Here is a 12,441-nt window from a genome sequence, read left to right on the forward strand (position 1 = left end):
TTCACCTAGGAAACGCAAAGCTTCGCCTGTGCAGGCAGTCGAGGAGGGAGAGGAGTCGTCAGGGTCAGAAGGTGACAGTATCGGGTCCGACGACGAGATTGCCGAGCTCGAAGGAGCCCTGTCGGCTGGCGAGGACGACGATTCAGAAGCTGAAGACGCCGAGCCAGAGCACGATTCCGAAGACGGACTGGAAGACGGTAGGGATGACCACGCATCTGACGACGACGATGAGCCAGAGGAGGACGATGCTCTACACAGCGATCATGTGCCGTCCGACGAAGACGAGTCCTCTCGCAAGATCCCATCGTTGAAGCCAGGTCAGGTGCCTGGACTTGATCCAGATGACCTGGACGATGGGGATGAGGACCTGCGAAACTATAGGGTCGAGACCGATGCCCTCGGCAACGAGAAGTATGTCTATGACGAGATCGATCCCGTGTACGATTCCGACGACACGGACGCCAATGAGCCCGTCAATACCATTGGGAACATCAGCTTGAAGTTCTACGACTCCTTCCCACACATCGGCTACGACATCAACGGCAAGAAGATCATGCGTCCCGCCGCGGGCGAAGCTCTGGATGCCCTTCTCGACAGTATCGAGGTGCCTAAGGGGTGGACTGGCCTTACGGATCCTACGACCGGAAAGCCTCTGAAGCTCAGCCAGGACGAGCTGGAGCTCATCAAGAAGATCCAGATGAACGAGCTCCCCCAGGATGGGTTCGATCCATATCCCGTATGTGCTCTCCTGGCGTCAAGATGAAGTTTGCACAATAAAATTGCTAATGTACTCCAGGAAACTGTCGAATGGTTCACCAGCCATGAGGAGATCATGCCGCTGAGTGCGGCTCCCGAACCCAAGCGCCGATTCCTCCCCTCCAAGAACGAACAGAAACGCATCATGAAACTGGTCCGTGCCATCAGGGAGGGCAGAATATTACCATACAAGGAACCGGAGGAGCGTGAGAAGGAAGAGGACGAGCAGGATGAGGTCCACTACGATCTGTGGAAGGACGAGCAGCCCAGAGACCCTCATGTCATGCACATCCCTGCGCCGAAACTCGCACCCCCCGGGTACGACCTCAGCTACAACCCGCCGCCAGAGTATCTACCGACCGAGGAGGAGAGGAAGGCCTGGGTAGAGCAGGACCCAGAGGATCGCGAGAAGGAATACCTGCCCAAGAAGTTCGACTCGTTACGAAAAGTGCCAGGATACGACCTGTTCGTCAAGGAGCGGTTCGAGCGCAGCCTGGACCTGTACCTTGCCCCCCGTGTGCGGAAAAACAAGCTCAACATCGACCCCAGCTCGCTCCTCCCCAAACTGCCCAGACCCGAGGATCTCAAGCCTTTCCCAACCGTGTGCCAGACGATCTTCCGCGGCCACGAGGGTCGTGTGCGGAGTCTTGCGGTCGATCCGAGCGGTTGCTGGCTGGCGACTGGTGGCGACGACGGTACAGCACGTGTGTGGGAGATCTTGACAGGGCGACAGGTTTGGAGTGTGAGGCTCAGCAGTGATGAGGCTGTGAATGTGGTCCGGTGGCGGCCGGCCAAGGATGCATTCATACTGGCTGCAGGTGCTGAGGAGGACATCTACCTGATGGTTCCTCCTATGGTGGATCCACAGATGGAGCAGACAAGCAGGGAGATCTTGGATGTAGGGTTTGGATATGCTGCTAGCGGCAAGGCTACCAACCCTGCCGTCGACAAGACCAAGGAGCCAGCGGCCAAGTGGGCACGGCCAGGCTCCAAGCTAGAGGACGAGGGAGTCCTGCTCAGGATTACTGTTCGGTCCGCGGTCAAGGGCATCAGCTGGCACAGACGCGGCGACCACTTCTGTACCGTCTCCCCCACGGGCCAGCGGAGCTCTGTTGCCATCCACACACTCTCGAAACACCTCACCCAGATCCCCTTCCGCAAACTGGCCGGCCTCGCACAAGCCGCCCACTTCCACCCGTCACGCCCCTTGTTCTTTGTGGCCACGCAGCGCATGATCCGCTGCTACGACCTGCAGAAGCTCGAGCTGGTCAAGGTGCTCCAGCCGGGCGCGCGGTGGATCTCATCCTTTGACATCCACCCCGGCGGAGACAATCTTCTCTGTGGCAGTTATGACAGGAGGCTTCTTTGGCACGACATGGAGCTGTCGATGCGACCATACAAGACGATGCGGTTCCACGCCAAGGCCATCCGCGCCGTCAGGTATCACAAGGACCTCCCGCTGTTTGCAGACGCCTCGGACGATGGCTCGCTGCAGATCTTCCACGGGAAGGTGGTGACCGATCTCATGGAGAACGCGACGATCGTGCCTCTCAAGACGCTGAGTGGTCACAAGGTGGTCAGCTCGCTCGGTGTCATGGATGTTGACTGGCACCCCCGGGAGCCTTGGCTGTTCTCGGCCGGAAGTGATGGAACCGCAAGGCTGTGGATGTAGATCATTTATTCCAAGATGTATCAAAAGGAATAGCAGCGAATAGTGAGAGAGATACCAATCGATAAAAGTCTAATGTTTGCCGCCCATTTTTCGCTGTTGCTTTTCCTACGTGGTCCTTGGCAACTTCTCAAGGGGTACGTTGTTAACAATCGTCGTCGTCAGCTACGTCTTCGGTCACACGTCGTATGAGGTGGAGACGGGTGAAGGCGCAGTAGCCTAAAAAAAATAAAATAATAGGTTTTCGCCCCCAAACAGCATTTCCAGCACTTTCACGTCACAGGCTGCAGAGAGCGTCTCATTTCTTGTTGCCTTACTTTGTAAGGTATCCAATTAAATGCTGCAGTTGAGTTGGGCATCAATTTGTTCAGCGGGCTGAGGGGGACGACGTAGGGCGAAGTGCCTTTTTCTTTTTCTCTTTCTTGTCTTTCTCACGAGAGAGGGGGACAGAGAGGAAAGAGAATGATAATTTGATATGTGACATTCTTGAAACATAGACTTGGAATGGAGAAGGTGGTGAACGGGCGAGATCCTGTGAACGGTGACTGTGTAGTAAAAATAAGTGTTATATGTATATACATGTGCGTTTATATATTATTCTGATGGAGATGGTAGCCCTTCCAACGCAACCTTCAATCGATGAATGAAGCGAATGTCTGGACATGGGAAAAACCCATTTCGTATAACACTATCGATCCCTCAACTGACGTACTGGAATATAAAAGTCTTTTCATCCATGCATCCGTCCATACAAAGTTCGACAGGGGAAGATAGGATGACTGTTTGCCAAATAACATATCAACTCCGGAATAAACGGATGCCAAGGCACAATGGGTTAGAAGTATTGAATACCATTCATTTCATCCAAGGGTGCTTTGAACTTGGGGAAGAGAAAGGAAGAGGGAAAAAAAGAATCCGCCTTTGCCGGTCATAAATCCTTCAGCATTGAAGAGCTGTCTCTCTGCACGAGTACTAATCCAGAGCTCCCCTCCCCCACCTCCTTCTTGAGACGTGTCCTTTTCCTCTTCGACGACGACGGCAAAGCCGGCTTCAGGTTTGATTCACACTCGCTCAGCTCAGATGGGTCGTGTCCGTGCATCATCATTCAACATCGTTCAACAAGACACGACACGACACGACACGAGAGGAAGGAAAGAACGGAAGGGGAAAAGGGCGGGGAGGAGGGTGAGGAAGGCGCGCAAGGAAGATGCTCACCCTTGCCACTAGCCAAAGCAGAGAAGGGCAATCTGGTTGGTCATAACGGCATAGTTTGCGGCAAATGAGAGCTGATGGATGAGTCAAAGTTTCTCGATGCAGACTACGTCCAATCAACTCTGTGTGGACAAGGGGATGGGGGAAAAGGATTTCTCTTGTCCCTCACCTGAGGATCATGAAATGGCATGGCAGTCACCCCTCCTCCTTCTCGATTGTCCCCCCTCTCCCGAGATCTCTCCCGAGGTTCTTTGCTCCGAAAACACCCTCCCCCCCCCCTTCCTCCTCGACCACCCTGATCGATGTTAAAAGGGTGGGAGTGAGTATTTTTGATCGAGTCAAGAAAATCACCTTACAGGTTTGCGCGAGTCGAACATGCCGAGCTTATTTATTTGTTCTTTCTATCCTTCTTCTTTCCCCCGTCTGCAGTTGCAATCCTAACATAGCACCATGGTATAAGTGCATGCAACATACATCCGCTACGGATCAGCCGTCCAACTCCGATTAGTCCGAGCAACCCAAGGTGTGCGGGCGCATGGCTTGGCTAGGGAAAGCAGGTAATTATGCTAAGAAAGCGGTCCAAACCTAAGTACTTACCAGGTAGGGTAGGGCTTGTCTAGGCAACCGCTTTTTTCCTTTTCCCTACGACCCTAAAGATCAAGGCAAAGGAACGTCTGTTGGATGGGTCGTGTTCAATTTTTGCCAACTTTTTTTTTTTGCTGATATTGCTGAGTAGTCTGGTGTGTGTGCGTGTGTGTGGCAACTACTTGGGTGATAAATAGCGAGTATAGGAGTTGCCGGGAATAATTAATCCGCGAGAAATCTTGGGAGGCGCAGCAGCAGTCTTCACTACTCTCTTTGACTAATCATATTCAAGGGTTGAGTATCGATTTTTCAGCAAACCACCCGAGAGGCGAACTCTCCACCGAGCGCCCTGAAAGGAACAACAAAAGGAGGGAGAGAAAAGGAAACGAAGGGGGGGGGGGGGCGGCTGCTGTGATGTTGAAGCCTCATACGCTCGGGTGCTGTGACTCGTTTTGTTGTTCTGTGCCTGTAGGGCTGTAGTGATTTTTGGTTGGGATTTTTTGAGTTGATGTCGGCCAATTAATTCCAAACATTAGGCTTTTTGCATGAGGCTCCACACGACAGAAGGTGTGGTTTGTCGACGTTGTCATCAGGTGCACACGATCTTGCTTTTCTTGCTGTGCTACGATACGCATGGTATACTTATGCCTTAGTTTGCAAAATTTCTTTTGTGCACACAGGGGTGACTCAAATCTTGCCGCTCACCGACTGTCTCCCCCCTTTTCCCTCCCTCTCTTCCTATTCCTCCTCTCCTTCCTCTCCTTTTGCTCACTCTCTCTCTCTCTCTCTGCTCACTCTCTAAACTCCTTCCTCCCCCCCCCCTTCTCCCTGTGTGTGTCTGCTTTCTCTGTCTCTCTCTCTCCCAGACTCATCTTCTCTGTCCGGCTATATTCTTTCTTCCACCCCGTTTTGGTACTTATCGAACAGGCTCAGGTCAAATGCCTCGGCCATGAGCGTGTATCCCAGCTCGTTTGGATGAAGGTGGTCACCCGAATCATATTCTGGGTTGATAATACTGACGTTGGCCGGGTCCCGAATCACCGCGTCGAAGTCCACGACCGCATCGTACCGCCCAGACTCTCGAATCCACTTGTTCACCCGCTGCCTTGTCGCCTCGCGGTTCGGGTCGCTGTATGCCTGTCCCTCGCCCCCGAACGGCGTGATGGTTGCTCCGAACATGGGGATGTTCTTGGCGTGTACCATGGAGATCATCTGATCAAATGCCGAAATCAGCCTGTCGCCCACATTGGCCTGGCTGGCCGCGTCCGTCCCCGCCGTGCCGATGTCGTTGACGCCCTCGAACACCATGGCGTACGTCACGCCAGACTGCGCCAGCACGTCCCTGTCCACCCGCCCCAGGGCGTTGGGTCCGTTGCCGTCGTAGAGCACGCGGTTCCCGCCGGCCGCCTGGTTGATCACCGCGATGTTCTTCTGCACAGCCGTGGCGTTGGGCGCCTGGAGCCTGCGCAGGACATTATCTGGCCACCGGTCGTTTTCGTTGTTGTCGCTCTCGCGCCCGTCCGTGATGGAGTCACCGATGATGGAGATGGCACGTGTCCCGAGTGACGTGGGCAGATAGCCCTCGACCGCTGAGATAAAGTACCAGTGCTGGCTCGTCTGGGTCGCGTTGAGGGTCGCCACATCAGCCAGGGCGGTCACGTTGCCAGGGGAATAGTACGAGTTGGTCCGAGACCCCGGGTGGCCTGTGATGAGATTGGTGGTCTGTCCTGTCGCGAGGTACATGCTGATCGTGAGGATCTCCTGCGCCGTGGCCGGGTATTGGATGGGGTCTGAGATCGCGCGGGCGCCGTCCGGGATCGTGATGTTGGTCAGGCCGCCCGACCAAGTCACCTGTGCTAGGGACTCGGGCTTGATGGCCGACGTCCCTGCCGAGCCGTTCAGAGGCACAGCCAGGGTGGCCGACGAGATGGGCAGGTCCGAGCCGCCAAAGGCGTTGGAGATGACCAGACGGATCGTGGGCGCCGACTGCGTGATGAAGATGGTCTGCCGCAGCGAGGCATTCTGAAAAACGATGCCAGATTCGTTCTGGGGGGGACTGGTCAGCTCCCTGTGGCCAGCTGAGGACAGGACCAGGGCAGGCAGGGCGGATCGACCAAACTCACGAAAGGAGGCGGCGGCATGTTTGTGTACTCGACCAGCTGTGGCATGGAGCCCCAAATGTCGACCCAGTGGCTCTTCGGGCTCGAGCTGCGTTGCGCGCCCTCTACAGCCCGTGCCTGGAGGGCGACGAGAGTCGCCAGCGCGGTCTTGAAGATTGAACCAACCATCGTGAGCTTTGACGATCAACAGCACCAGACCTCGAACACAGCCAAGAACTCACAACAGGTGCCACAATTTATCGAGGGAAGCCAAGGCTAGCAAGAGTCACACTCCTCCGGGTGAGTGATGCATTTTATATGCACGCCGGAACCCAAATGGCGGGCCGGCCCATTCATCCTAGGTTCCTGGATTAAAGGTCAGCTGGTCGGCTTATTCGGCATGACGGAAAAAAAAAAACAAGGCCAAAAGAGAAAGGAAAAGAAGAAAAAAGCAAACCAAAAAGCCGCTTTCATGGATTGCAATATCAGGCTAATTTGCAGTTCAAGAAGAGGCTAATGCGAATGGCGGGAAAAAGAACGGGCGAAGTGACGATATCGTGGTACACCGCTTTGCGGGGAAGACGAGATGGGGGCGAGCAGGGGATCCCATCTCTGTCACCGCGATCCGAGCCAGGGGCGGGCCTGGGGTTGCATGGAGAAACTTGGCTTTTCTCGTGCTCCCGCTCCCTGCAGCCCCAACGCAACACAACCTGGAAACATCTCCCGGCCTGACGTCTGCGCACCCAAATCTTGCGTGACTAGTAACCAAAGGTAACGCATACAAGGTTGGGCATTCGAATTGCGCTTCGTCGCATCTTAACACACCAACTTCGGCAACATGAGACGATGACGACGATGCTGAATCCTGTTGGGCAGTGGGGTGGTTGAAAGCAAAATGTGTCATCGATTTTTTTGGGGGGTTTTTGGTTTTAATGTAAGTACAGGTATGGTAAGCTGGCCGGGTCCGATCCAAGTCCCCATGGTCATTTCACATTGTCATCCCCCTCTCCTATTATCATCGAATATGCTGGACATAAGCGCTGGCACTTGTCTCCTTTTTGTCTTTCTTGATTTTGTGCTACCGGCCCCAAGTCTATCATCCATTGTGAAGGAGATGATAAAGAACAACGATGAGGATAGTGATGTGGGAGCAGTCGTGTGTCGACTTCTTCAATAGTCCGAATCCGACGATTCTTGATGATATCCCTCCTCTCCGTCGGCGATCATATGATCGCCTATGATTGGAGAAGCCAATAACAATGATGGATAACAACGAGAACAAGTGTTTGGGGTTGATGATGGGGCCGAGGGCACAGCCCTCATGCTGTCCCTCGTCAAGATCAAAACAAAGATGGGGTAAAATACAGAGAATGAAGGAAAGGTGGGAAGGAGAAAGAAAAAGAAAGAACAAAAAGAGGCAAAGCCAGTAGGGAAGAATGCAGGATTACCAGCTTCCCTGTAGAGAACGTGCTCTTGGCTGAAGGAAAATAAGACATTTGACGCAACAGTTCGAACAAAGGGTGGGGGTACCAAGCCGCCACACGCATGACCTCGCAGCTGGTGAAGAAGGAAATGTCTGCCACACAGCCGCACCTTCGCAGTGTGGACATCACATCGCCAGGATGGAGGCTATGCCAGGGACGCACAAGCGCTTGCGTGCAGCAGTGCAGGCCAATGGCCATGGTGTCCTGCTTGCTCCTTCTATGCAGAGCGATAGCGGCTCCCACGGGAAGGATGCGACACCTGGTCGACGTGGACCCAGCTGCCGTGCGAGGCAGCGCCCCGCGAGCGCCGGGTACGACGATGGCTGTCATGGGTCAACGCGCCATGATGCTCGACGAATTCAATCGCCGGCTGCTCCTCACGACCACCGAAGCGATGCCCAGTGAGGGTGGGAGGCATCCAGCCCCGGCGCATGTCGCCGAACTGCTCGACTCCGGCAAGGGTAGCCGCCGTCAGGGGGCGGGATGCCAATTCTTGTTCGGTGCGGCGCTCAGGGTCTTGCAGACCACCCATCGAGTGGTTAATAGCATGGACGGCCCACGCAGGAAAGGCGGGCTGCTGCTGGCCGCTCATATCGACGGTTCCCTCTTCAGTGGCATCTTGATTGATGTCGATGTTGGCAGGGTAGTGCCCCGAATACTCGAAGGCCAGGGTAGCACCACCTCCGGTGTGGTTTGTCGCTTGTCCCGCTGCACCGTTGTAGTGCGCATATGGGAGCATCGTCCCCTGCGCAGGGGCCCTCGTGACCACCACGTAGCCTTCGTGGTCGGTCTCGGTCTGCAACCGGACCACTGGCGTGTTGTGAGAGGGGAAAAGATTGGACATCGTGTCTGGCGAAGGAGGAAGGTTGTGACGAGTTGCACTGGGCCCACGGTCGTCGTTAGTCCTAGGTGCTAGGATAGGAGAAGCTTAAGTGGACTGCAGACTTACATGGTTGGGGAGATAGGCGGGCTCTGTTGATCAAGACACTTGGCCCGGATGGTGTTGACTGCTGCACGGGGGCCAACAGAAGGGCCGTGGTCTGGGCTGTGGCTCTGTGGGGTTGGACGTACGGGTGACGAAGAAAGGAAGAAGTCAAGATAGAAAGAGGTGAAGATGAAGAAGATGAAGAAAGGAATGAAGGAGAAGATGGAAAGAAAGGAAAGAAACGATGTTCCCGGGGGGAAGAGACATCACTCTTTTATAATTTTTTCCAGATCCCCCAGAAGAAGAGCTGATGGACGAGGTGAATGTCGAGCGGGTCGAGCACACCTACCGTTTGGCCTACGCCTTTGGTCTGGAAGGTTTGGACACACCGCACCAAGACTGAGAGAAGGGGCGGGTAACTGGTACCAAGAGACACCCTCTTTCTGCGGCAAAGTGGATGCTGCTTCATGAGGCTAGCTCCCTCGTTTCTGTTCATCGTCGGCAAGGCAAATATTCTGCCAGGGGACCCCTTGAGGGTGACTGGACATACGTGTCGTGGCTTCGTTGAAAGTGTCAAGGTCAAGTTGTGTGACGCTGGCACGGCCGGGCTCGGCCCACTTCGACGGGTAGCAGGCAAGGAGGGAATGTGCCCCAGGAGCAGGCAAGAAGGAAATGTACCCCAGAAGCACGCAAGTTGCAGGAGGTCAGGCCTTAGCTCGGCAACGAACATGAATCCCAGTCCCTGTCCAGCACTAGGTAGTCGGATTCGCTGTGCTGGCCGCGCACTATGTCGAGAGATGGACGGATGGGCGGCGGAAAAGTCGAGAACCGCGAACCGTTTTAGAACCGTGAACCGTTTTGGGAGAAGGAGCAGAAGAGGAGTGGAGCCAGGCCGGCCAAGATTGCGGTAGGTACCACCATAGTATGGAGGCCCGGCAGTCGAAGTACCTGCACTGTACTATGTAGTACCGCTGCGTACTATGACACCCCCGACAACCTCCGCGCGCTTCTGAAGACAAGCTTATCTGAGCTTGTGATTCTGGCGTGTGGCCCTTGGAAGATACGGTGAAGAAGGAGAAGTGCGCGTGGACACTACACGCACCAGAAGTGCAACGCTTACCGCATCTGCTCGTGGTCGCCTTGTTTCGAGTTTCAATCGCGCTGACTCTATTCTCGAACTCTTTCGTCCCGGATCAGTCGAGAAAATTATTTCTTGCTGAGGAGTCCTTGGTTTGGGATTGGACAGATTATCTGTCGCTGCTGTCAGTGGCAGCCACAACGCTCAGGGTGTATGTAACTGGGCCCTCAGGCGCGCAGTCAGGCTGTGGCCCGAGAGTTTGTCGCACCTGAAACTTGAACTAGTTGTGTCTCGAGAGCACAACGCGGGCGCCGTGTTGCGGTGTGCTGTATGAGGTGGCAAAGTCTTTTCTATCGACAGAACCCCCAACTTCTCTGATGAAATGGATTGTTCCGGGTTGCCGTATTCATGTTACCATTGCAGGCGGATCACCTCCATCAGGGCTGGGCCGCGAGTCCAGGGCACCTTGTCGAGACTCGGGTCGAGTTCCATGGGATCTGTTCACCTGAATACTATAAGTTTGGCAATAGCCTAACGTCATCTCGGAAGGGCCCATGAGGAGCCTGCAAAGAGATCTCCTCGCCCATCTCTACAGGGCTGACAGCCGGTACTCAACCGGCCAACCAGTTTCCAGCAAGCGACTCACATCATCCGCAACGTGGCCGATCCTGCGCTCGATATCAATGTTCTCACATCAGCTTTGCCGATGGGATATGATGGGGATGTGTGAAACAGGCTGGCAAGAGAGAAGATGCTTGAAAGGCAGGTCGTGCCGGGCCCGTGTACGCCGTCTGGCACTGATTAAAGTTTCCTCCGACGCTGACGGGCCCGTGTACGCCGTCGGGCACTGATTAAAGTTTCCCCCGACGCTGACGGGCAGTTCGGGCGGTAGGAGAGCGGTGCGATCGATAAATAAAACAACAAAAGAAAGAGAGAAAAAGTCAGAGAAACGGAAAGTTGGGTGAGGGGGGGGGGGTGTGTGGGGACAAACACACTAATTTCCCAAACATCAACACACACAGCTTGACAGGGTATAGATAGGACATTGGGATTGTACTAACCGGGTGGAGAACAGGCACACCCCTGCTCAGTACTTAGCGTGATCTACAGGCCCATGTCTTGTTAGCCCCCCTCTTTCTTTTTTTTCTCACTCTTTTCTTCGTTGTATTCCCTCCCATCTTCCCCTGCCCCAGTAGCTATTTCTGTCCCGAGTTCAACAAGGCTTTCAAGCAAACAACCGCACTATGCGACGAAGCTATCATCCAGCCTTCACCGCATAGCTAACCAACCTGGCCAACATCTAGCAAGGGACCCTCCTGCCTCCATCCCTGTCATCTCAGCTCATCATGCCCTGTCAAGGTGGGAGTCATCGAGACCATGGACCAGTACAGCAGTACTATAGTATGTATGATTTTCTGAGATCTGCATCGAGTTTCAGACCCCTCTCCAACCCCGTCTTTGTTTCTTTCCTTCCCCCCCGGTTTTCTTTCCCTTTGTTTGTAGTCCAGTCCTCCTATTCCCTCTATGATGAATCTTCTCACCACTCGGTCTGTACCTATTTTAAAGATGACAAAATCACAGGTGGTCTTGAGTATCTACACAGAACATTGGTGCATGGCTTTGGAGCAAAAGAGTGCCATCATCCTCTTCCTCAAGCCAGTCGCTACTACTACGCACAGTACGCAGCATGATGTGCATACATGCAGTGGCAGAGTGTAACTTGCCCCTCTTTCTCTTTTGACAAGCACGGTACCTGAGCTAGATGCGCGGTAGTGCCTTTTTGGTAGCATCTCTACTACGGTACCCACCCTTTCCGTGCTCAGCAGCATCCACCACAGCTACCACTACTACAGGAGTAAATAGTAGCGTAGTTCAGTGACTTAAATAACACAAGATTCATCACACTACCTAGACAACCACAACAGCACACTAACGACACACATCAACGCTAGAGCGCCTCATCATGGTTATGTCAGAAAGGCAAAACATGAGGGACAAGGGAAAAAAGGAAGAGAAGAAAACAAAGAGAGAAAAAAGCGCTCTTGTCACCCGTAGTGTTTCTCTTCACCATTACCTGTTCTGATTTTTGAGAAAAACCAACTGACCATCTCCTTCCTACCCCCCCCCCCTGTCACCACCCATACCATCCGCAGGTCCCCTCAGAGATTCCCCCTGTGGACAGGCCTATCATGGTGGGATGGCTCCTCAAATGCCGTGCAGGGGGGCAGAGTACATAGTACTCACAGTACTGTACACGTACCCATAGTACATATGGTACATGAGCAGCGTGGATTTTCCTTCCTTCAGCTGGCTGACTCGCGTATTTTGGAGATTGTGTGCATGCTTGTGTTGGCATATCGAAATTACCTGTCATCTTCTACAACATGCAATGTAGTAGCTGTAGAGACGCGCAACAGCTCCTGAGTTGATCAGCAGAGAAGTATGCTTTCAGTCTCCCCTCTATTCTTCCGCAAATATGTTGCGTTTTGGAAGACTTTTATGTGACTGCATAGAAACAGATAGAATGAGGGTGAGAGGGTGAGATCTCCTTCTCAGATTGCCCAGGCTCTTGATGCTGCGACAAGTCAGCTCTTGAGAGCACCTCGAGGGAGTTTGAGCCACGAGCTGGACTA

At 53.9% G+C, this 12,441-nt stretch overlaps 3 protein-coding genes across 3 annotated transcripts; 1 reads left to right on the plus strand and 2 right to left on the minus strand.

Moving 5' to 3' along the window:
• The first annotated feature begins 85 nt into the window (after nucleotides 1–85).
• Nucleotides 86–2,506, plus strand: M406DRAFT_278466 (BOP1NT-domain-containing protein). Its single transcript, XM_040918352.1, has 2 exons — nucleotides 86–736; nucleotides 797–2,506. Exons 1-2 carry the CDS (start codon nucleotides 554–556, stop codon nucleotides 2,426–2,428), a joined length of 1,815 nt encoding a protein of 604 aa, XP_040775803.1. The 5' UTR covers nucleotides 86–553; the 3' UTR covers nucleotides 2,429–2,506.
• Nucleotides 2,507–5,107: 2,601 nt separating this feature from the next.
• On the minus strand, nucleotides 5,108–6,510 carry M406DRAFT_259777 (SGNH hydrolase; the record flags this gene model as incomplete). Its single annotated transcript, XM_040917319.1, has 2 exons — nucleotides 5,108–6,268; nucleotides 6,346–6,510. The coding sequence occupies 2 exons, from the start codon at nucleotides 6,508–6,510 to the stop codon at nucleotides 5,108–5,110; spliced, it is 1,326 nt and encodes a 441-aa protein (XP_040775804.1).
• A 1,437-nt stretch (nucleotides 6,511–7,947) lies between these two features.
• Nucleotides 7,948–8,914, minus strand: M406DRAFT_322756 (uncharacterized protein). The gene is made up of 2 exons (XM_040919688.1): nucleotides 8,755–8,914; nucleotides 7,948–8,686 (listed from the first exon to the last, which is right to left on the minus strand). Exon 2 carries the CDS (start codon nucleotides 8,647–8,649, stop codon nucleotides 8,023–8,025), a length of 627 nt encoding a protein of 208 aa, XP_040775805.1. The 5' UTR covers nucleotides 8,650–8,686; nucleotides 8,755–8,914; the 3' UTR covers nucleotides 7,948–8,022.
• Nucleotides 8,915–12,441: the final 3,527 nt, after the last annotated feature.

Source organism: Cryphonectria parasitica (genome assembly GCF_011745365.1).
Source record: "Cryphonectria parasitica EP155 unplaced genomic scaffold M406scaffold_5, whole genome shotgun sequence".
Taxonomy (NCBI): Eukaryota; Fungi; Ascomycota; class Sordariomycetes; order Diaporthales; family Cryphonectriaceae; genus Cryphonectria; species Cryphonectria parasitica.

Coding starts and splice junctions, on each gene's coding strand:
- M406DRAFT_322756 (XM_040919688.1), bottom strand. CDS start 8,649: ATGTCCAATCTTTTCCCCTCTCACAACACGCCAGTGGTCCGGTTGCAG.
- M406DRAFT_278466 (XM_040918352.1), top strand. CDS start 554: ATGCGTCCCGCCGCGGGCGAAGCTCTGGATGCCCTTCTCGACAGTATC. Junction 737..796: donor ATGGGTTCGATCCATATCCC/GTATGTGCTCTC, acceptor AATGTACTCCAG/GAAACTGTCGAATGGTTCAC.